The sequence below is a fragment of the Coffea arabica genome, chromosome 10c (assembly GCF_036785885.1).
Source record: "Coffea arabica cultivar ET-39 chromosome 10c, Coffea Arabica ET-39 HiFi, whole genome shotgun sequence".
NCBI lineage: Eukaryota > Viridiplantae > Streptophyta > Magnoliopsida > Gentianales > Rubiaceae > Coffea > Coffea arabica.
Genome location: NC_092329.1, coordinates 14,372,031 through 14,396,458, shown reverse-complemented (window position 1 = coordinate 14,396,458; position 24,428 = coordinate 14,372,031). Strand labels below are relative to the sequence as shown.

The window sequence follows — 24,428 nt, the reverse complement described above, 5'->3', positions numbered from 1 at the left end:
AGTCACAATATTTCTAAATAATAGACAGAAATATGGGAATTCCTAGAATCAAAGAGGTGCGTCATTTTTTAATCTGTTTCTATCACGAAATTTCTAAATGATAAATATAAATATAAAAATCCCTAAAATCAAGGAGACGTGTCATCTTTTAATTTGTTTCTATCACTTAAGTCGTATGTCATTTAGTATAGATTTTTTTTTAATTTATATGTTTTGTTCAGTTCCTATTAAAATCTAAGGAAGATACGATTACATCAGAGTGGGGAATATTTAATTCGCTTCCTGTTGGTTTTTGATGGTGGCATTTCTGGAAGTCGGTTTCACAATCACGTAGCAATCAAATAAACAAAGGATACAGGTAACATGATGCCACAACAACTGATTAAATGAATTGAAGGTTACAGTTTTGTCGCATTCCTGTTAGGACAGCTTGCTTTAGGGATCAATGCATATCTTAGAAATTATTTTCTAATAACCACTTCAAAGTCTTAATCATATTTTTTGCCATAGAAACTAAGCCTGAATTTTTCTGTTTTCTGTTATTAAATAATTTATAGATTAGATTTAATACTTAACCTGCATTTTCGTACTTTTATTTGAAACAAATAAAAGATGCTAGCTCCTTTTTTGTTTTTTTAATTAATCCTCCCACTCCTCCGCACATCCTTCCCCTTCCGTAATTATCAGGTTTGAACTTAGTAATGGGAAAGATTCTAAAAGCCCTCATTTGATCATCGGACCAATCCTAGTGGTTAATGCTAACTTGATAGAGGACATGTACGTTAATTTCTTCAAACTCAATTCAATCAAGTTCAATCATGTAGAATTTAATTTCTGTCTTTTTTTCCCATAATATATGGATTTCTATTATTGTAGCGACGAAGTTTGTGAATGATAAGTGGGCTTTTTGCAATTGTATCGACTCTATTAGAATTACTTAAAGAAGCCAAATTATACATGTTATCTATGGGGACGGAGGAGAAGGGGGCTCGATCATGAGAAAATTTTTACGCAGTGTTAACAATTTCATAGAAAAAAGTGATCAAAAAATTTCACGAAATTTTGCCTTTCAGCAGCAAAGGCCCCTTCTAAATGCATTTCTTGGGTTATTTTGAAATTTTTTTTTAATTTGCACTTCACGAAAAATCAAAGAGAGAAGTAAATAGAAATAATAACTAAAAGAGCTTACATGTAAAATATCACTATCCTCTAATTATATATAAGCAACTTTAAAAAAAAATCAAAACAAATGTCATAGAGGAAGGCAATCCAACTACGTTTATTAGACAATATTATATTTAAGCATTGTATGTAAACAAAAAGAGTTTGTTCGTCTCCACTGTGGCCCTAATTAGTTTTAAGAATTTTTTATAGGGATGGAAATTTTTGTCATCATCGTCTAATCATTGATATTAGTTAGGAAAAAAAATGATCATTACTACTTGTCTTCTTTGCGTGCCTGAATTAAAAAAAAGTTCTTCAATAACTAACATCAATGCAGCAACAATTGTGAATAACATTTTTTATTTTACAAAATCATTTTCTACGATATAAAATACAAGTTTAAAAAATCAAGATTAGGTAGGAGAGTACCTACACTTATTTGGTTATTGCAGGACCAGGACAGCTACAACCATAGCCGACAAGGTGGGAGACTTTTTCTGCTCTTTAGGCCTATGAATATGACATTTTTCTTGTCCACCGTTCACACTGTATCTGGCTTAGGTTTAGATGTCTCCATAGTCCAATGGCTGAATACCATATGATTGATTTCTCTATTATCCATCCTATTTATGTTTACATGTTGTGCAAAGAAAGATAATTCTGTTCAATTTCACATCTAGAACTAATTTCTCTGAGTTCTTATTTTTCACTTCGGGGTTGGGGGAGTTTGGGTGGTTAGTATATTAATCTCCTGTGAGACCTTCAAAAGTTGTCGGCTTTTGAGCATTCTCACGGGGTTAAGATTTGTAGAAAAGCGTCCAAAAGTCTGCTGACTTTGACAAAAAAGAATTCTTATTTTTCACCTAGTAAATTCTTTTAAATCTGGCTAGTCTGATTAGTTTACTGGGAGAAACTAATGCCCTTTCGCCTTTTGGGTCAAGCGAACATGACACGTAATATAGTGCGTACTAGAAATAGATGAATGCAAATAACAAGCTATATTTTATAGTCACATAATTGTGATAATATATAGCATATGTGTGGCGTTAAAAGACTATCAAATTATTCGATATTAGAATTGAGCTCGACTCAGTAAGAGTTCGTTAGAATTTGATTCGCTGACTAATCAAATCAAACTTGAACAATATTTTGTGTTTGATAAATTTTGAAATTTGACTCGAGCTCAATGTGATTAGCATAAAGGTAAAATTTTACATGTAAAATATTCAAACTACTCGAATTCGACTTGAACTAGACTCGGCAAAAGTTTCTTTGAACTCGACTCAAGAAGTAATAAAGCCAAGTTTGAACATAATTTCAAACTCAATAAATAATTAAATAAACTTGAATACAATAGTATTTGGTTTCTTTAGACTCATTTGTAACCCGACGAATTAGGGATAATGAATGATGTACAAAGATGGAAGGAAATTCATCTAATTGTCCAATAAAAATAACCTAAAAATGTGGGTATAAATTGGGTTTACTGTGACTATATTTTTCCTCAACTCAACCACCGAAGCTCCTCACCCAATGTGTCGGTGCTAAAACTAGCCTTGCAATCCACTTCAAGCCATCTCATATTTCGAACGTTGAACTCGTGTGTGATCACTTTGTTGCCTCACATTCTACCATGAAAGCGTGATGAGAACGTGATATTCTGTTAGGGAAATGGTGAATCTAAAGAACTTGAGCAAACACAGTACTAGCAAAAGAGTATCAATGAAACGACACATAATCAATGTGACAGTGCTACCAAAATGCTTTACACCTAGATGCAACTAGCTCAAAAAATCCCTTCTCTCAATCCAATTATTGGCCAGCTAGCTTTGACTGGATATCAATGAACATTTATGCACATATGTCAGAGCAAAATTTTGTACGGACAAAGAAATTTTTGTTCTGATTCTGATAAAGATGTTTCAATTGCGATAAAAATAGCAAACCACTGGCCATTGGCTCAGTTGCCACCAGGAAAGGACTTAAGTCCCTCTTTGGACTGTTAATAAGGGTTAAAATGTCACCAGCAGCGAAAAAAATCTAAGAATTATGCCATAGCACTTTCTTGGTCTAGTTAGATCTGTATACCTACTAGCCCCTTCCACAGCCTCCTTAGACTCCACTCCCCTTAGATTAGGATAGAGTAGATTATACAAATATATCGTTGCTGACAAAAAAAAAATTGCAATAAAAATAGTTTCATAATCAAGACAACAAACTTTTCCAAATCCAGGAGCAGATTCATTTAATATACCCTGTGACAATAGGGCTCAGGATATATCTTTGCTCATATGAGATACTATTAATGATGTAGATTAATATTTTTGCACAAAATATGACCTTTTTTTTTTGTGTATATAACTTGTTTCAAGACGAGTTTTGCTTTAGCTGCTTCCAATTTTTCTGACTTGTTAACACTTGTATTTTAATGAAGTGGGACTGCACATGTTACATGCTTCAACATGACCAAACATATATCACAATTCACAATAAACACTACTATGTGGGATACTATTTGTCTTCTACTACTTATTGTACTTCAACTTCATTCCAAAACCCTATTCCCATTCTTCTACAGAAAGCTTTGAGGTACATATTACATGGAATGGCTACATACAATGGATAGAATTATAGGTGGGACATGGGCAAATATGGTCGACATTTGTGCAGTTTGATACACCACTTGATGTATTTCTTACACTGTATGGTATACAATCACATTATAATCACGTACGACATTTTAAATTTTCCAAAACTATAATGATGAATTGTAGTAAATGAAATATTAGAATGTTGATCCAAAAAAACACAGTAATTAATACAGTAACTATAAGGAGCCAGCTCAAACCACAACCATAATATTGCCCCAAGTCTATAGATAGTTTGTGTGCGCGCGCGCGTATAATATGTATGTATGTATGTATGAATGTATATATGTTTATATATAGTGCGTTAATTTAATATAATTTCCCATTGACGTATTTTATTAGTGTTTTCAAGTGTTATGGAAGAATATTGTCGGCCATACTTGAGAGAGTAAGTGGTGGTTCTGTACACAAAATAGTTGGCTTTAATATTGCCTAGTGACTAGAATTCCATCAATTCCATTGACGAACTATGTGAGCCTTTCATGTTTTCTATGAAAAACTTTACCAGCAGCGACCAACGATAGCGTGCTGTGCTGACTTGACCACCAGTCAATTTCAGTCTTACAACCTTGCTTTTACTGACCAAAAGTGGTCCGAAAGAAAAATGACCGAGACTTTCCAATCCAGAAAGAACTTTATGGCGATCTTTTTGGGATAATTTTAGAAAACTTCCTGAGGTTTCTAACAATTATAGGAAGCTCCCTTAAAGTTCTAAAAATTACACAAACCTCCCCTCTTTTAATGGTTTAGGTAATAAAATAGGCCCAAAATGCTGATACATGCCAAATTTACATTTGAATATCCTATAATACCCTTCTCTTAATTTAAAAAGAAAAATCTGTTACTCCAGAAGTTCTTCCCAAACTGCCAAATGTAGGTTTAGTGCCACGAAACTTTTTTAATATATGATTAATGGTCTCAATATCAAATTGATAGAGATGAAGTGCTTGATATTTGTTTTATCATTTTCCCCTTATTTTCCCCTTATTTTCCCCACGACTATCATGCAACTTTTGCCCTTTGTTTATTTTTTTCAATGAAAAAAAAGGTAAGAGGAAGAATTGGGGTATGACTTTGAGAGTAGAAGAAGCTATTTTGTTAAGCCACAAGAATAAGGTAGAAAATCTAGGATTCATCCAAGAAGAAAAAGAGATCATGAAGTTGTAGTTGGTGAATGATGGTAATTAAAAGTTGTATAAATTGATGTGAAAATGAAAGATTGGTGGTTGGAATGAAGTTTATTAGAATAGGAGCTAAGATTTTAAATTAGTGGGAAAGAAAGATGGATGGGTTACAGTTGATGTTCTATTCCCATATGATTTTTTTTTTCTATAAATGGGTCTAACTAGTATGTGAGGGTTATTTATGCAAGTTTACATCACAAGGGAGGTGCGTGTAATATTTAAAACCTCAAAGGAGGCTCCTACAACTATTAGAAACTTTAGTGGAGGTTTCTGAAATTATCCCAATATATATTTTTTCTATTTGGCTAGGGAAAATAAGACTGAGGGCCTATTTGATAACCTATTCAATATTTAAATTTAATGGGTTCAGATCTTAACATGTTCAGATTTGTGTTAATAAAAAATAGAACATCGGAATAATTAAATACAACTGAATTTTCTAGACAAAATTTGTTCTAAATAATATGTGATAAGTTATTCACTTATTACTTAATGTGATATACATTCAAATATATCAAATTTAGTATTTAACAATTTAGTTGTCTAATGGATTCAAATTTTAGATTCAGATTTTATATTTTAGTTTTCAAATTTCAATTTTATCAAAGGCATCCTAACTCATGGCAAGAACAAAGATTGTATATGACAATCATATAGTCAAAATAATTGATTCTTACTTATTTCTAACTTTAAAGGAGCTATTTTTTGAGATAATTTTAGAAAAGTTTTTGATAGTATTATTTTAGCACCCTTGAACTTTGAGAAATATTAGTGACCTCCCCTGCTTATATCATTTTATAGCATTGTCAATCACTTTAAAATATAATGTTAAAACATTCATTTTGTAAGACAGAGGATAATTTCATTCTAAAATTGCCCTTTTCTTGCGATCTCTTAGGCGTTACAAAAAACTAACTTTTGAAATTGTGTCCAGTGTAGTTCTTTAATGGAAAACTACAAGTTGTTAATGGGGTATTTAAAATAAACTTGATTAATTTTCTCACCATCAGTCTAGACAAGAAATATTAAACATATAAATTCTTAATTATTCACAGAACTAGTAAATATTAGTCAAAATACTTTACAACAGCAAAAACAACTTCTTGCACCTTGAAACCACCTCTTTTTTTTTTTTTGGTTAAATCAGCAACATCTATGCACTCCAATTCTACCCTACATTAGGAAAGGGTCTAACTAGGCTATTGAGGGGCTTGAGGGAGAGAAACGTACTTCTAGATCATAAGAGAAGCATTATTGCTCGCCTTTTAGATTTTATTATAAATGCAAGGATTTGATCCCCCGATCTATGATCGAAATTGCATTGTATGCTTTACCTAGTATTGAGGGGCTTGAGGGAGAGAACCTTACTTCTATATCATAAAAGAAGCATCATTGCATTGTATGCTTTACTTGGTATTGAGAACACCTCAATTTATTTAAAAAACAAGAAAACAAAGTCCCGAGTACTATAACTGGTTTTTGCCATGCAAATTTTATCATGAAAAAGCATTGGTTCCTTCCTAATAATGTTTATTAAAAATTCCAAGGATTGGTACCGATCAAAATTGTTTACAATTGTCTACTGGTTCGATTGTTGTCTATGAATCATTGATATTATTTCCCAATTTGACAAGAAGATTGCTACTGGATTGGAAGGAGCAAATTCATTGACAAGCCAAAGCTAGCAAGCAAAGTACACTATCTTCATGAATGGCAGAATGTTGTTTTAAAAAAAAAAAAATTCATGAACAATTGGTGATATCATTTCTAAATTGAGGTTTATATGATGCATTTACGGTAAGTTTGGCAAGAATAGTAAAGCATTGTAATTTTTTCAAATAATAATTATACCATATTATGATTTCCACATCATTACTCAATAAAAATGGAAGAAATAAACTAAAATCCACGTTACCATACCATGTAAGATGTGACATACCGATTATAAGAAAACCATTGATACATTTATAAAAATTGTTGCCTCTTTGAAACTCTTACAAGAACCTTCCAATTTTTTTTTTTTTTTTTCAGACAGCTATTTCAATCACCAATCTGGAAAGTCTGGAAATATTACTGCCACGCCACCCCACTGTTTTTATATTAACACATGGAGTGTTTGGATAGCACTATTATCTCAAATAATATTTCGTTTGCATCATAAATACATTTTCCAACCCACCTTTTTATATTCCCAACTACCTTTTTATCTCACATACATCACATCACAAAAAGTGTTATAGTAATTATTCCAAATAACATTTCAAATAATACCCTCTCTGTCACTATATTTTTCAAAGGAGTGTCATTATAAAAAAGCTAAAGAGCTATTAATTGTTTAAGCAACTTTTCAACCAACCATTTGATGCTTACAACACATACAAATGCATGATCAAAGTCGAAAATCAGTATGGGGCCAGAAAAACATAAGCAAATCTAATGGGATCACATATTTACTAAAAGAAGGTGGAAAGATTAGTTGAAAGATCCTCTAAAAGATTCCTAGAGGATACTCGTCACCCAAGAAGATAATGGAACATGAGAATAAACAAGAATTAAAAGGCCATTTTCCAATTGGTAATATCAGTAGCAGGCTTTGTCTTGTCGACTAAAAACAAAGCCGGCCTAGGGACATTAGGCCAATGGAATGTTGCAGTCAGATTTCCACAAGATAAGTTTACGAGTTTGTGGTCACAATGAGAGTCTAATGTTTGTCATTGTCAATTCTAAAATGATATATTAAGATATAATTTAGCCCCACCACATGATTTGATCTGATAAACATTATCAAATCAAATAGCCTCTCAGAAAACCAAAACCCACAAATAAAATAAAATAAGAACTGCTTTCAATCAATCAAAAGAAAAACAGAAGACCAAAAGTTAGATGATGCGCTTGGTGGAATGCTCATCAAGTTTCAAATATGCTGCTATAGGATATAAAAGGCAAAAACAAGAGGCACTAACATAGTTGTGACACAATACATAATAAAGTTTGGCCGGACTAACAATTAAAACAAATTGCACCAAAATTTACAGCAGACAACAGCTCCAAAGATCTATTCAAGAGGTGAGATGATCAAAACTATAGCAAAAAATACTAAGCTTTTGGTGACTTTTGACCACAAATGGCTGATGCTCGACTATTTTGGCAATCTTTAGGCTCATGAACAAAGCTGGTATTCTTTAGGCTCATGAACTACGCTCATGACTATTTTGGCAATCTTTAGGTAAAAGAGCTGCAATATGCTTTATAGCTTCTCCTCAATTTGCCTCTTTTAACTGTTTAGGGGACACAGTCAGACCTATGAAGTCACTGTGAACCTGTCACCCCAGGAAAGAGTTCTGATATCTTGTTGAAAACGTCCATAACCTGAGCATAAATAGCAACACATCAATCCAAATTTGCAGAAGCAAACATCGTCATATGTCGATGGATGTGCTAGATGAAGCCCACGATAGCTTCACACACACCATTCCAGAATAGATACTAGTGGAAAGGTCAACAATTCACTAGGCCTTAATAATGACCCCATCTATTTGCCTCCAGCAATTGAGAGATGAACAAACCTAGCCAACAATTACTGTTTATCTTGCAGGAAGTGGACAAAAAACAAAAATGGCAGGGGACAACATGAAATTGAAGTGCCCAAAGAGAAAATTTTCCTCTTACCTCCTTATCATTTTGATATTTGGCAATACTGAGTGGATTTTGAGAGCACTGTATCAGAAATTACGTTAAGCCAGGGAGTAAAACTTAAGCACCCAAAAGGAAAATTAGAATCAGAAAATACATAAACCGGGGTATAAAACTCAAGCAAACGCAAAAATAAAATTAGAACTATGTGGAACTAATAAGTAGAATGAGAAAATGGTACAAGAAGCACATACATCCATGATAGCAGCTTGAATTCTGGGATTTTGAAATGCCATAGCAACATCAGGATTGGCCATAATTTTTGAAATGACTTCCTCAGGAGTAAGTCCTATTTGATCTGCATATGTACGTAATCAACCAAATAAGAGGGTGACATGTTAAAGGTAATATCTATCATGATTATATCAGGTAGAGAGTCAATAAATTGACACGAGATTTTGCTTGTCAAATACAAATGTTTCACAGCTAGATTTTACTGAAGAAAATGAAGTTGAAAAAGGATATCACTCCCCATGTACACAAGCTAGCGAGCTTCAGAATTACAAGTGTATGGAAACCGCAAGCACAAATACAAAGCAGTAGGGCAAACTATGAAATTGAATCGACAGCAAAAGCTCAAAGCAATTGATTCCTGAAATCATGATGGTGTAGGCAACCACCAGTTTATCGACATCAAAGACCAATTGATATAACATCTAAAATATAATTGTAGTATTTTTCCATTATTTTCTAGGGAGGAGTTCCAGTAGCAAGCCTCCCATCTTCTTCGAACCTCAAGGCTGATTCAACTTTGAAGCCTCTAGAGTTCCTGTCCTTGCTCAATCCAGTATTTCTACAGACATATCAAGTAGCTACTGAGCATAAAAGCCCACATAAAGCTACTTTAAAACCTTCCAGAAACAATTTCATGCCTCCTCATCATAGGACCAACCTCACTCTATCAGGAAGAGCCAAAAAGGCAAATGGAATTCATATGAATACCATCTCTATCACAAGCAAACTGCTTAAAAAGCCCAGCCCATTAGGTGGGTACTGGCCAACATATAGAAACCCATAGGGCACCCTTACCAAGGGGATGCAAGTATCCACTTGTACACTTCCCAAACCCATCCTGTTAGATAGTCACATAACATTCCTACCATCAATCACCACCCAGGATAATATCTAACAGATCATCTTTACCGGTCAGGCTCATCTCAAACATAAACTCTGCTCAATCTTTGCAACTGAAGCCCATCCAGGAAATTCTTTCACTCCCAACAGCAGTTTTGCAGAACTTTCCTTGAGAAAATGGCTTTGGATCAGTAGCTTGCATTCCACCTTTACTAGTTTTGACCATCAAGGTTGTAGAGACAGAACTTTTGGGCAGTAGGATTATGCTTCAAGTTTTCATAAAAATGAAAAGAGCATGTGTAACCACATAATCAGCAGTTATATACTTTGGTTGCACAACAATGGCACCTCCTAGAAATGACTTTACCTTCTCAAAGAAAGGAGTTCTTGAACGGCACTAACACTCTCAGGTCTATCAATCACAGAAGCTTTAGCTCCCATGCCCTTGACCTCAACAACTTGAATGGCTTCTCTAGCATTTTCTAAAAGAGCTTCAGCTTAAACTGGAGCAACCCAAATGCTTACATGTTTGTCAATCCATCACCTTTTAACAGTTTTGTTATTTTAACTACGTGTCAAGAAAAGAAATCATCTCCTTAAACATCAGAGCATAACTTACTCCATTCCATTCAGGGTAGTACTTCATATAACAGCTCCCAACATCAGACCTGAAATCACTTTTAAATGCTTCACTTACAAAGAATTGTTGAATATGCTCCAACATTTACTTGACATCATTCAGGAGAAAAATTTTCGCTGTAAAAGGTACTTAAGTGAATTGAGAAGCAAAACACTTCATATCTAATTATGCCTTCCATCTTTGTTCTTTTGACAAACATGTGGCCCATGTGTGTCCACAATTTTACAAGATGCTAAACCTTTTCGATTGTTGCTGCAGCCAGATTAAAAGATGCTCCCCCCAACCAAAAGTATCTCACTTAAGCACTGAGATAACAAGTCTAGAAAGATTACATTAATCTAAACAAGCAGTACATGAATGCAAGTTCGTGTATTTCAAACTCTGGAAGTGGTGGGCCGATGAAAGTGGGAGATGGGATGCTACTGGTGAGAACCAAGTAAACCTAGTAAAGGTCAAGACCTTTATACCTAGTCTATCGATATAGTTCACCAAGCATTCATTCATATAATCAAGTTAAGATTTGAAGTACACAATACAAATATAACAATACCTCAAAAGACACTGTACATGGGAGATGCACATGTAAGTAATGCAGCAAAAGAAAACATCAAAGACACTTACCAAACTGCTGCTTGACCTCAGGACTGTTAAGATCAAAATTTTTCAAGGTGTCCACCATCTGGTTGTCCCATTCAGGACTTCCACCCATCTTGTTCCTATTAGGAGAAATAGAAACAGAAAATCTTGCTCCTATTAGGAGAAATAGAAATGGAAAAAGATTGGCAGGCATTGGCATATAAAAAGGTACGCAGTAAATTATATACCATCCAAACAAATGTCAGAGGCAACTGTAGGTTAATGCAAAAAATAGTGTAGGTCAATCAAACCCAGCCCCCATGCCCCCAAATTATAACACACACACACACACACACACACACACAAATACGCAATTAGCCTACAAACTGAAAACAGAAAAAGCAACAACACTAAAGACAGTGGGCAACCAAGAAATAGTGGATTTGGGGCAAGGTGGCAAAACTTATATCTGTACAACATTGGGGGCCTAAATTCAATTGAGAGAAGTCTTGAGGGGCCAACATTTAATTTTGTTAATGATCTATATGAAAAAAATAACTAAACTACGTAAGTCCCATCCCCCCCCCCCCCCCAAACAAACAAAAAAGGGAAAAAAAACCACCAACAGACCAGTTCTGTCATTGCTATGGTGGCAATAGGAAGTGGAAAGTATCAAACGAGTAGGCCCAAAAACAGTAACCAAAGAAATACACTTCATGAGTAAGAATAGGCATTTAAAACAAATCTTCAAAAGCAAATGTTCCTATCTCCCATTTGATAGACGCTTCACTAAACCAAAAGTTAACTCCACTGGCACAATGGCCCAGAAAAATCCATCATGCTTTAAATTAAGGCTTCCATGCACAGCTGTAGGGTCGGGCATTTAAGGTTGTAAATAGTATAAACCCAAGGAAATACAATGTCGGCCAAAAAAAATCCTATTACTATACTAGACATTATTTTAGCTTAAGTTGTGACAAAAGATACAGGTTTACTGCAGTCAGTGAAATGTAAAGGTTTAAATAAAAATTAATAACAAAACCAACGAACCCAACTTCTAGACTTTAAAAATCAAGCAAATGTAGACAAGTATTCGATGCAAAATAATAAGGCACATCTATAGAATGTCAGTTAAGCAGAAAATCACTTACAGCATGTCTTGTAGTTGCTGACGATATGCTGGATTCTGTAGCATCCCTGCCACAAAAATGCAACAGCATTCAGGCTCAACATAAATAACTTGATGCAAGTTTCATATCTATTTCTATGGCTAAGGTGATAACAGGATAAGGTAACTATTAGCATAATGACTAAATATCTGAATCCCTGAAACAATATCAAAAGCTCTACAAATGAGTTTGGATGATATAGAAACTATAGGGAAACCAAAAAATTTTAGCAAAGCAGAAAAGTCATAGGATCCTAGCAAGGATTTCCATACATAAATGTTAATAAATCTTATAGTCTTAATCCATCCAAGGGACAAAAGTGTATCAATAATTTTAGTTTGCCAGAATGCATTCAACATATGGGTATGAAGGTCCTTTAGGACTTTGGTGTTTTTTTTTTGGGGGGGTTTTGTTGGGGGGGAGGGGGTGTTGAGGGTGGGGGTGTTGGGGAAGGGGAAGCTGAGACTTCTTAAATTATATAGAAAAAATTAGCTATATCATGTGAAATGCAATTTTGCACTCACATTTGAAGGTAGCCGGCTCCCTCATCTCCTTGGGCAGATAGCTGGAAACATGTTACAACAAGAAGAACAAGAAATTTCCTATGTTAGATTTTGTCCTATTTAGGCAGACAGAAAGGTTGATTTAGCAAAAGATGACTTCACAAGAACTGTGACAGTGTGGGACAAGGAAATCTCTGCTGTGCGATGCTTGGCATCACCAATGGTGCCATTTAAGAGAGGAAGAGGTAAAATGCCAGTAGTCTACCAAACATCCAATATCATACAAAAGTTTTACCTTGGGCATGTAACCAAATCTGAGAGCTCTAGATGCATGTAGTATTATCTAAAAATCATCCAAGAAGCAACATTCTAAAGGGAACTAATGGTTACATAAGGTTAGATAAGTCGCAATTGAGAACAACACTTGACAGACCAAAGGAGAAACATGAGGAAAGGTTGGACATAAAATGGCCAAATGACGATATTTAAACCAAGAAGCATTAAAATTCAATAGAGAAGTACTCTTAACCATTCTCCAGAGAAGGCACAAACCCACGCCTGAGGTAGATGCAGTTATCCTTAACATTCTATTTATGTGTTTGGATAATATACTCGTTACAAGCAAGTTCACACTAATCAGAGAGGTAATTTCCCAAAAAACCAGAATTAAATAACTGTTGCAAACAAGTATATTCTCAGTAGTTCTTCCAATCCTATTTTTACCTGTTCTACTTTCACTCCTTAATGCATTTTTTCCTCTCTACCTCTCTTTTAACAATCATCTTTCTCTTTCCTAATTTGACAGACTATATTAAACACAAATTTAGCAACAGATATGAACACGGTTCCAGTCTTCACTTAACCAGCCCATTGACTCTGCATTCATGCTATTACAGTGAACTATACCAACAGACGGGCTTAATAGGTCCTTTCATCAAATTTCAAAATCATTCTGTGTGTTATTGCAAATAATCACGGCTGACCCCCATGTAAGTAACCAGTTTGTTGTCATAACAAAGAAAGAAATCAACCAAACCATGTTTTAAGGAATTTGATGAGAGTTAAATTATCAAGAAGTGGGAGAAAAGCAAAAGAACTAATCCTGTCACAAAATTGACTTTATCAAGTTTTTAACAGCCAAGTTGATATAAAAGCAGAAGTATAAGAGTACAACTTCATTACTAAGCCCCATCACAAGATCTATCAGACAGACCATCTAGTAAAATCAGCTTGTGCTTCTGCTTAACCGTCCCAGATTTGTGCCCTGACACCCCAAAAGAAGCATATTTTCATAATCAGTTTGAGTTCATGACAACTAAAACAATCTTCTTGATCAATCTATGTGCCTATGTCTTTAAGCTTTGAATAGAGATAACAGAAACTTGAAACTGAAGTGGGCTTTCTCAAACTTGAAGAACACACAACAGCTTAGAGCTGCAAATCACTTTTCTCAAAGTGATTAGTATGCATGCGTATGGAATTAAAAATTATATCTCAGTGTTGTTACATTCTACTCTAAAACCATATAAGAGCTTAACTAAATCACTTTACCGGGAAAAATATCAGAAGTAGAGAACTACACCCGCTATAGCAGGACAAAAGTATAAATCATAAACTGCAAACCACAGAGTGAAGTCTGTCTTACGGGAAAATCATCTTTTGTACTGTTGGATCTTCCATCATTTGCTCCAAAGCATCCACTGATAACAAAGGGTTTGCTTGTCCTGTCCAATATTTAGGTTTTTTGCGTAAAGAACAAAGTAAAACTTGATCATTTATAAGACAGTATCTACAAGGAACAAAACATCCAATTTGAGGGCTGCACATGTATAAAACTCAGCATCAATATTCAACAAAACTAACTGCGACAAATTACAGTCATTCAACTAAAATCTCAGCCATAGAATGAGCGTTAAGCCGATAAATGTTATCTCTACTGCCTAGATGGCAATAACCATTCTCTTTCAATAGAAAAAGAGAATACAAGAAGCTAAAAGCAGTTGAGCAGTTTCACACATCTAAAATAGAAAGCAAAAAAGAGAATACAAGAAACTCAAAGCACTTGTGCGGTTCACAAATCTAAAATGGGAAGTAAAGGCAAATCCTTCACTTACGGTTTGAGGAAGATGCTTGAGAGGCACCTTCTTCCGGCTTTGAAGCAGCACCATTTTGTGTACCCTTCATAACCATTTGTATAAGTTAGCAATCTCAATCTCACAAGGACAAAGAATAAGAAATTGAAAAATAGAAACGACAGAGTGAGCGAGCAAATGAAAGGCCAACTCACGTAATCAATAACAACAGGCTCCTTAAATGAGTCTGCCTCAGCTGATTCCTTGTAACTTTCGAAAGCATTCTTCTGGAATGTTTCTTCTGGAAAGACATCTACAAATGCTGCAACCAAAAATTTGAACCAAGAGATTCAGAATATTCACATTCATTTCAAACGGAATAGTCCAAACCAGTGGCTCCTTAAGAACATAGCATCATTATTTAGTCCATGAAATAAATGCAAATATTATAAAATGCCACCATGGGGAAGCTAGTGCAAATTTGTGCAGCATGAACTGCCACCTACCAAAACAAGAACTCATACATTCAACACAAATCAACAGAACTTGAACAGCAATAAGCTCTACTGAGTCCCAAAAAAGAATTCCAAATTTCTGATACCAAATGCACAATAGTCTTCTAAACTCTTATTAAACTTAGCAATCTTGTGCACCCTGGCAATCTATTCCTAGGGAATAACTAACATCAATGATGAGGTACGCAATGGAAATTCCTCATAAACTGGTATTAAAGAATACAACATAAATCCATTAGAGGTAGGAAGCCCACAGGCAACAGCCTTTAGAAGATGCTTATGGCATCCTTAAGTACTCATCCTCGAGAATTTAGGGCTATCAGGTTGATCAATAAAGAGGAGGAGACAATTTCTATAACTTCAGAGTGACCATCCCAAGAAGATGGTGCAACCTCTAGAAGGAAGTGAGGCACATCATGGGAAACAGATTGACTATAAGCATACAGCAAAAATTTGCCTATGGCACAGTAAATGAAGGAGGTTAGGCCAATAAAGAGTGGTTAATTTCTGGCAATTATAGCCAGTATACTATTTGCCATCACATACGTTGCTGCTTGTTGAGGCTATAATCCAATCTGTTACAGTCCAAAAGTCTCCAAAACAAAATTTGTGACAGCATATGTTTGTCATATGTAGATGCTTATCATAATGCATCAATTAAACTTTTTCACAGGCATCTTCTATTGACACAAGGCATGTGTTATTTGCACTGCTAAACTTTACGAAAACATAAAATACCATATCTTTTTGCTTCTTTCCTGGGTTCTGAATCATCTTTTATATCTGTTGCTGGAGGTTCCTCAACCTTGGAGGCAGAGACATCGACAGTCACTGGTTGAGATGCTACTTGTGATGGTGATGTTGCTGTAGCAGATGCTGTTGGTGGCGAGCTTGCTGTAGCAGATGCTGCTGAAGATGCATAAGGGAAAGGGAAAGGAAAGCCATCATTACCAAATTGATTACTCTGTGTATTCATCTGTCCCATCATTGTCTTGAAGGCTTGTTGCATTGCATATTTCTGCAGGAATAAGACCATGATATCCAGACAACATCAAAAGCATGAAAAAGTGCGCTTGGCTTCACTTTAATTACAGTTTTTACTACAAGTCATTCTCCAAAAGATTCTGTTTTTCCTTTCTTGATGGAATGTGACGATAATAAAATGTAAAACTAGTACAACCAGTAACCACGTCTGCAGGTTAAACATTTGAAATCAGCCACATACTTGCCAAGCAAAAAACATTTCTATGTCCATTTTAAACTCGGTAAAACTTAATAAAAACTTTCATGGTAATACAAATATGTGCAGCTATTTCTACACGGCCTCATTAAAAAATTAATAAATGCATGTATATGCACAGACGCCTACACTGAGAGATTCACCTGATGACACCTATAAATTCCAGGAAAAAATAATTAAGCATCACAATAGGTTTTGTTATTCATTAAGCAGAACTTCCAATGGGTTAATTACAGGATCCTTCTTCACCATCAACAACTGCAAAGAAATTTAAACAGACTACTGATATGCTTTCATATTAGGAAAGGTTTCGGTTCCAAACAGAAGTTTCATTTCTCAACAAGCTGATTGAGTGAACTACCTTTTGGATTTCATAAAGCTTAAAATTGCACAATTAAAAAGACTCAGAAAATTTTAACAAAAAATTGAATGAAGAATAAGAACGAAGAGGCCCTTATACAGGCATGGAGATAAGACAATGGCAATAAAATGATTTACGACCAGTACATCATGAAGTAAAGGAACAGTCCAAGTAATTTAATGGAAAGGATTTCTACAAAAATTTATTCATTTGTTCATTAGATCAAAAAGGCTCCTACTTTTGTCAAGCATTTTATTCTTAACTTAATCATTGGTTTCTTTTAAATATATTTTGCCATTTTAAGAAGATTAATACCTAATATTACTTTACTGTTTTTGGTTGCCTTGCTTATTGAAATGTCCCCTTCTACACTAACTTTGTGTAGTGCTCTTTTGCAGGAACTTGGAGCCTTAATTCACATAAATCTTGTACTGTGCACTTCAGTGATTCTTGCTAATTGCTAATTTTGTCTCTTTCAATAACCAATAAGTTTATGCGTTCTTATACAAAATTAGCATTTCTATAAATAGTTCTTTGATTGCAAGAAACACAAAACTTATTCATTACAGCAACTCTTTTTGTGATTGTTCAACTGCACTGATTTGTGATTGCAATCAAGCATTCTGGCACATCACTTCAATCTAGTATACCAAAATATTGCACTATGTGCTTAGCCCTGGATAACTTTTGCACTTTCACATGCCTACACCCAGACAACTTTGTGAATTAAACCAACTGCCCAGGGTTACATAGCTGGATGACCTCAACCGTCAAATAATCGCAATCCAAATGAAGCGCAAGCAGTCTAGAACAGAGAGCAAATAGCAGGAACACATTTCTTTAACCAAATGGATCCAAAAGTAGTGCAACACTTGCGACCTTCGTCCCCAGTCTCCAGTCTTCAATTACCATTTTGAGTCCAAATAACAAAGCTCTTCAAATTTTTCATCATTTTGAGTCCAAATAAAACTACCTGACATCAGAATGAGCCACATTTTCCCTATATTTGGCATTTATTGCAACGAGAACAATCCAAAGGTCTCACACCCATTGTTGCAACAAACATCAGTGGAAGACCCTTGTTTTTCTGGCTCAAATTCAACTCCAGGTGAGCACCCACATATGTACCTTCAATAACATGTTTCTATTGCATCTATATGATCCTAGTTACATATTGATATTCATTTGAGATTTTCCACAGACACAGATTCCAGTTTTAACAAAAAAAAGTGTAGGAACTGTACAGGCAACCTGTTACACTATTTAAAAACTATCTTTTAAAAACAGACACTAGATGGGACTCAATCAACAGATATTGCTTTTATCATGGAGAAGAGTTTGAGTTCTCGAAACTTGTATTTTCATTGCAGAATCACATCCAGTGACCTCAAGCTACTCCTGGCTGCTCAAGGAAATGGGACAAGACTACAGACAGGGAGAGAAATCCAACCTTAATTACATTTCTATCAAAGTAGCATGCTGAGGTGGCAAAAACAAGATAAACTTTTTTTCACAAGCATTACAGTAACCAGAACAATATACTTCATCAGAACACATCAAATTGAAGGTAGACTTACACTACTTACAGCTAGAACTTTGTTGGCACATATAATTCTCATCAAATAAGTTCAAGAATCCTTTGAAGCCTTTCTTAAGAATACACTTTAGTTCAATTAGATTGACAGAATTGTCAATGCAGACTTTTAGAGTGGTTTCAAATTATTACTTACCTGTCTGTCTTGGATTTCATCCATAAAAAGCACACAACACCCAGTATAGGAAAACAAGAACCTACCAGTTGGAAAAACATTTGCTTGCCATTTCAATATGCACACAGAAATAAATTTTATAGCTTATAGGATTCTTCTGCAATCTAGGCTTAGAGTCTATGGCAAAAGAACAATCTTTCAAAAAAAACAAACCACAGTCTATTGGAATAAATTAAACTGCATAACATGTACCTGCACCTGTAAAGAACAGAACTCACCTTTAGATTCGTTGCCACCTGTCATTCAATTTAAATAATTAGACAACAATAGGGAGAGCAAAAAGAAAAATTTTGAACCACGCTAACTGTCATGGAAAGAATCCAAGTGATCCATGTACTCACCCATGAGAAAAGTGCCGAGAACCCAACACCAACTCCAATCCAAAAAAGAGGAGACCCCCTACTCACAAAGATCCACGTTAACATTGTTCCCACACATCAGAAAGCAATTTCATAGGATTCAAAACCTAGAAAAAGTAAAAAGCTTAAAAAAGAAAACTCCAACTCAGTGAAAAACAAAAGTCACATCTAAGTATGTACTTACACACTAGAAGGAGGCGGTTGCACAGGCAGTGGATTTACACCAACAGAAGATGTTTGTTGGTTACTTGAAGAAGTAGTGCTTGCAAAACAGTCTCCTTTTAGTTTCACAAGCACTGAAAGGAACATGCATTAGGAAGTGTTAAAAGCTGCTTAAAAGTGGCGAAGTAGAAGTAATAGAAATTGATAATACCCCAAAAATGTGGAACAACAACCCTAAGAATTTCAAGCAAAACCACCAAATGTAAATATGGTAAGACATGATGTCTACGGTCAGTCAAGTACATATATTATGAATGCTTTTATACTACAAATTATGCTTAAATTTATCTTCTCAAAAAGAAATCACAAGTAAGATGAAATTGTTTATACAGTAAAATCAGAACAAAGAAAGAAAAAGCACTCTCAAATGCAATTCAGAAGTAACAGATAGCATGGTTCATCCCAAAGATTCAGTATCTTTTCTTTCTTTTTCTCTTTGGCTATTTTCAGCACATTTGTCAATGCAACTTCACGCCAAGATTTCATGCATGCATAAATACTTCAACCTGCTAAGTTTCCATACCATTATAGAGACTACATGTTCACTCTCGTTGCCTAATATTTGTATCAGATTCCATCAGATGCATTCCAGTCCTCAAGGGCCAGCTTGTTACAATGCATAATGTCTAATCTTGGCTATCTTTGCAGTTAAGTTGACAAGCTAAAAATTCCTACAACCACCATAGATCATTCATCTTTGCCCAAATTATTAGGTTGAAAAGAATACCTTTGGCCCTTCCTCAATCTTTCCAATTAATGTTCCTCTGCACTTTGTTACTCATCAGTGAACTTTTACCATCCTACACTTAGCTCTAGGCACAAGAAGATTCAAAAGAGCAACAAAAACAACGTAAACTTACAGCTAGTCACAATTATACATCACAGTCCCCAAAAATTCATCATACAAAGTCCAAATGCTATGTCTTCCACATAATCTTTGCTTATTTTTCACGCCCCACCAGATAAATCTTTCCCAGAAGTGAACAATTTTAGGTATAATGCCAGCCGAGCATATACAGATGGTAAATAAAAGCCCTTCAAAAAACCGATAACAGACAACAGTCCATTAAAGAAAACATTCTTCTGAACTTCCGACAAAGCCATAATATATACTTCTACCCTACTACCATATTAGCATCAACTTCACAATAATTGAAAGACACTGTGCCAAACAAAAACACAAGGCATAATTCAACCAGACAACCATGCCAGCACTCCAAAAAGTGCTCTAATACTGCTAAATGCAAACAAACCACAACAATCCTTAATATATTGAGTTTATCTTAGCATTTTAAGTATATGGAAAATTGATAAAATGTGCAAGCACAACATAAAGATAAAACTGGAGGGAAGTTCACAAAAAGGAAAAAGAAAAAAAAAAGGAATTTACCAAGTGTTTTACCTCTTCTCGAAACCGGCAGATGAGGAAAAGGCAGAAGGGAAGTTGAGGGCTTTCTGGGATTGCTGCTGATACTACTAGGTTTTTGAGGAAAACCCAGAAAGGGTTTGTTAAAGATTGAATTTTTGGGGTTTTGGGAGAGGCCAAGAACCATTTTAGGTGAACACACCAAGCTCGAATTTTCCATCGTTTTAAGGAGAAAAATGAAAACCCACCTCCCAAAGGAACTAAATTTACTCTATTTATATCAGAGGGGGATTGTTCGTTGAATTTATTTGAATTGAAGAGAAGAAGGGGAGAGGAGACAGGACAGAAAAGAGTAGTCAAAGGCATTAGTGATTTGATGATATTGATCCGCAGGGTAAGCTAAGGATCGAAACGGGCCGGGTTAGTGGGTCTTCCGGGAATTCAGTTTATCCTAAGAAATATAAAAAGGGGAGTTGGGCTGATATCTCATAAGAAGTGATGGTCCCGTATGGGCACCATCAATAGGTGGTTAATTATGAAATTTCACTTTGATGTTTGGGTGTTAGACAGATGCGATGGTGTTGTTAGCTTACGTGGAAGCAATTGGGAGTTTCTGAAGTTGCATGTCTTGTACACTATAGTAAACAGCTTTTGCTAATGTACGAACTACCAAAATGCAATGTATGCACATATATTATAAACTATTGCCTTATGTGAATTCACATAAAAGCTCCAAATTTCGAGTTAATTTTCCTCAATCCTTGGCATTTGAACCTCTAATGCTATGCTTAAACCTGATATTTTTTTATCTGTTTAATAGTTGCATGAAATAATATACATGATTAAACTCATCTTTTTGCATTAAAGTAAAACTTTAGCATAGAAAAGTAACTCCTTTGAATATTTTACTAATGAATTAAAAAAAACTAGATCTTATCGTTAGTGACATGTATAAATTAAACTTATATATCTCAGTTTTCCAAAAAAAAAAAAAAACTTATAGTCTTTAAAACAGCTCCTGAAATACAATAATTTAGTCTCATAAACTGTCCTATTTAATGTCTAACTATTTGTATTGTCAAATTTTTCTTTTCAATCTTCCATTGATTTCTCAACTATGAGATTGCATCTCCCAGATGATTGCAACTTACAAACTGTAATGTATTAGAAGTAAGTGTCTTGCACTCAAATAAATCCTCCAATTTATGAATACTTGGATAGTAAATTACCTGCCAAAATAAGAAAATTCCAAATTAGCTGTCTGCTAATTCCCTCTTCCTATTTGGTTTCCTAATGAATCAGTTTTGTTGAGCCAATAGATGCTATTCAAATACCATTTTAATTATTCTTAGTGACCACGTCCAATACCTTAATTGTCTAGGTTTTAATTAAGTATCGTTAAGCAAAATTGTTTTTTCAAAAATTATTACTCCTCAGAAATTTATTTGGATTTTCTCTGATTATTTTACAAGCATCACTAATCGATAAATACTCTTCCATTCTTTATAGCCACAATTTTTTTTTTATGAGTTTCATCTGGGCAACATCATGCATCGCATGATGCCCCAACAAACTAGTTAGGCGTAAATGGGCACTTGGCCTTTTTTTTTGGGATAAAAAATGGAGGTAAAGCATTTGGTGAGATGTAATAGACCAGGATGCTTGTATGGCACACGAAGTATACAGCATTCTATCCTAGTAAAAATTAAAGAAAAATTACCCCAATCGTGTATCACACGTTATTATTGATATAAAATTTTAGACTTTCAAAATTAAAATGAACGATTTTAATCCCTGAACAAATAAAAAAACACTCGCTTTTGGTTCTTGGTCATTTTTTCAATTGAATTTTGGTTGGAATTGATCACAAACATAACAAGTGGTTAATTTTTAAAGATCAAATTTGATAACTCACTTAATTATTGAATCGAAAACACCAAACAATATTAAAATTATTTACAAGAAATATTTAAAAATATTTAAAAGAAATTCCAAAAAACACATACATTCGTTTCCCTTTCCACCACTAGCCTCCACCACCATTCCCACTCCCACCGCCGGCATCACCACCTCTAATCTACTCTTTTACTATCCCGTTCTCTTCTTTTTCCCTCATCCTCTTCTTTCCCCAATTTTTCCTTCTTCTCCTTCTCTCTCTTTTCCCTATCATCACCCACCTCTCTTTTCCCCCTCTCTCACCTATTCTCTCCAACTCTCCTGCCTCCAGTCTGGTCACTAGACCAAATTAGGAGGAGGAGAAAGCAAGTAGGTGGGTTGGGATTAAAAAGGTAATAGAGGAGAGAAGAAAGAGAAAGGGGTAAGGTGGTGATAGAGATAGAAAGAGGAGGAAGGAATAACACCAATAAGGGATGGGAGAGAGAGGGGTGGTGGTGAAGAAAAAGGGGGAGGGAGAATATGGGGAAGTTAAGGAAAGAAAAGGATGTGGAAGGGAGAAGGGAAAGAGGTAACAAGGGAGCAGTGTGAGGTATGCTAGTAGTAGAAGTGGGCATGGTGGAGAAGGATGGTGGTAGAAGACGGAAAGATTTTAGGATTTTTTTTCTAAATTTTTGGGTCAGCAATTGAGTGAGTTGTCAAGTTTACACCTTAAAAATTGACCACATGATGTATCTATGACTAAAGTCGATCAAAATTCAAGTATTATTGTGAATAGGGCCTAAAAGTGAGCATTTGTATTTATTATAGTTAAAATCGCTCATTTTTATTTTGAAAAACCAACATTTCAGATTAGTAATATGCTAAGTTTTGAAACTCAAACTGGGCAATGACTTGGTAGAATTTAGAAGTCGATGGGTTCAACCTGTTAGATCGGGACTCAAACCGGATAACATCAAATATACATCATAAATATATATAAATAACATATAATTAAGGATTAATCTTTCCTACACTGACAGTGTATACACTATCAGTATCGGATGAATGACATCTATACAAAATTTGTATTTGAAATTTAACTTTTGCACACATGTCATGAATCCAATGGTGATATTGTGTACACTATCAATGTATATAAGATTTACTCTATAATCAATATAATATATAAAAATTCCCTTGAAATTGGTGGTTTTTTGCATACATATTTGATGAGTTCAGATTTAGCCCAAAAGGATTCCACTTTAAAAAACTTAAAAGTTATAGGTAAAAAATGAAATTTAGGAAAGGTAACAGATTAATTTTATACTTTATTAAAACAATATAGGGTCAAAATGAACTGATTAAAAATTTTTAGGGCATCTAAAGCTAATAAATGCTAAACCTAATGTTTCCTTTTTGTTAGCCATCTATCTCTTCCTTTCTTTTTCATCTTGTCTTTGCTTCTTCTTTTTTGTTCCTTCTTCTTTCTCTTCACCATAAGGTCCATAACTCTCTTCTTTTCTTTTATCTCACACAAATTAAACACATATGAAAAGTCTTTTCTTCTTCATTATTTTCCTTTTTCCCTCCTCTCTGTTCTCTTCCCTTCCTTGTTCTTTTCCTTTTTTTCCCTCCTATTTGATTTCAAATCTTTCAAAACTTAGTTGCATGAAATCAGGCTTAGTGAATTTGGAGAATGAAAATTTCCTCATAATCTGGGTTTCTAAGTTCATTTGACACTTATTCTTGGCGCTGTTCAAAGATTAAAAGAATGACAAAAAAAAAAAAGAGAAGAAGAATCCATCAGAGTGGCAATGAGTCCGGTTTCTTCTTTTCTTTTCTTTTTTAAAGTTTGGGTATTTTGAAGTTATATGCTTTCTCAATGACTTTTAAAAAAAATTCCATCAATTTAGTATAGAGGATGTCACATGAGATTCTAACAAAACACAATGAGTTTGTTTGGATAAGAGTTTATTTGGATGATTTATTTGAGATATT

At 34.7% G+C, this 24,428-nt stretch overlaps 1 protein-coding gene across 2 annotated transcripts; it reads right to left on the bottom strand.

Moving 5' to 3' along the window:
- Positions 1-7,897: 7,897 nt before the first annotated feature.
- LOC113715211 (protein TIC 40, chloroplastic-like) lies at positions 7,898-20,910 on the bottom strand. Of its 2 annotated transcripts, none has more exons than XM_072068876.1 (14): positions 20,580-20,910; positions 19,152-19,263; positions 18,950-19,007; positions 18,827-18,844; positions 15,977-16,256; positions 14,939-15,045; positions 14,766-14,829; positions 14,297-14,375; positions 12,673-12,713; positions 12,131-12,176; positions 11,025-11,119; positions 8,884-8,987; positions 8,666-8,713; positions 7,898-8,365 (listed from the first exon to the last, which is right to left on the bottom strand). In XM_072068876.1, the coding sequence occupies exons 1-14, from the start codon at positions 20,773-20,775 to the stop codon at positions 8,306-8,308; spliced, it is 1,308 nt and encodes a 435-aa protein (XP_071924977.1). In that variant the 5' UTR covers positions 20,776-20,910; the 3' UTR covers positions 7,898-8,305. The 2 variants fall into 2 exon arrangements, with proteins under 2 accessions (XP_071924977.1, XP_071924978.1); XM_072068877.1 differs by having other exon boundaries at positions 20,592-20,910.
- Between the last annotated feature and the right edge of the window lie 3,518 nt (positions 20,911-24,428).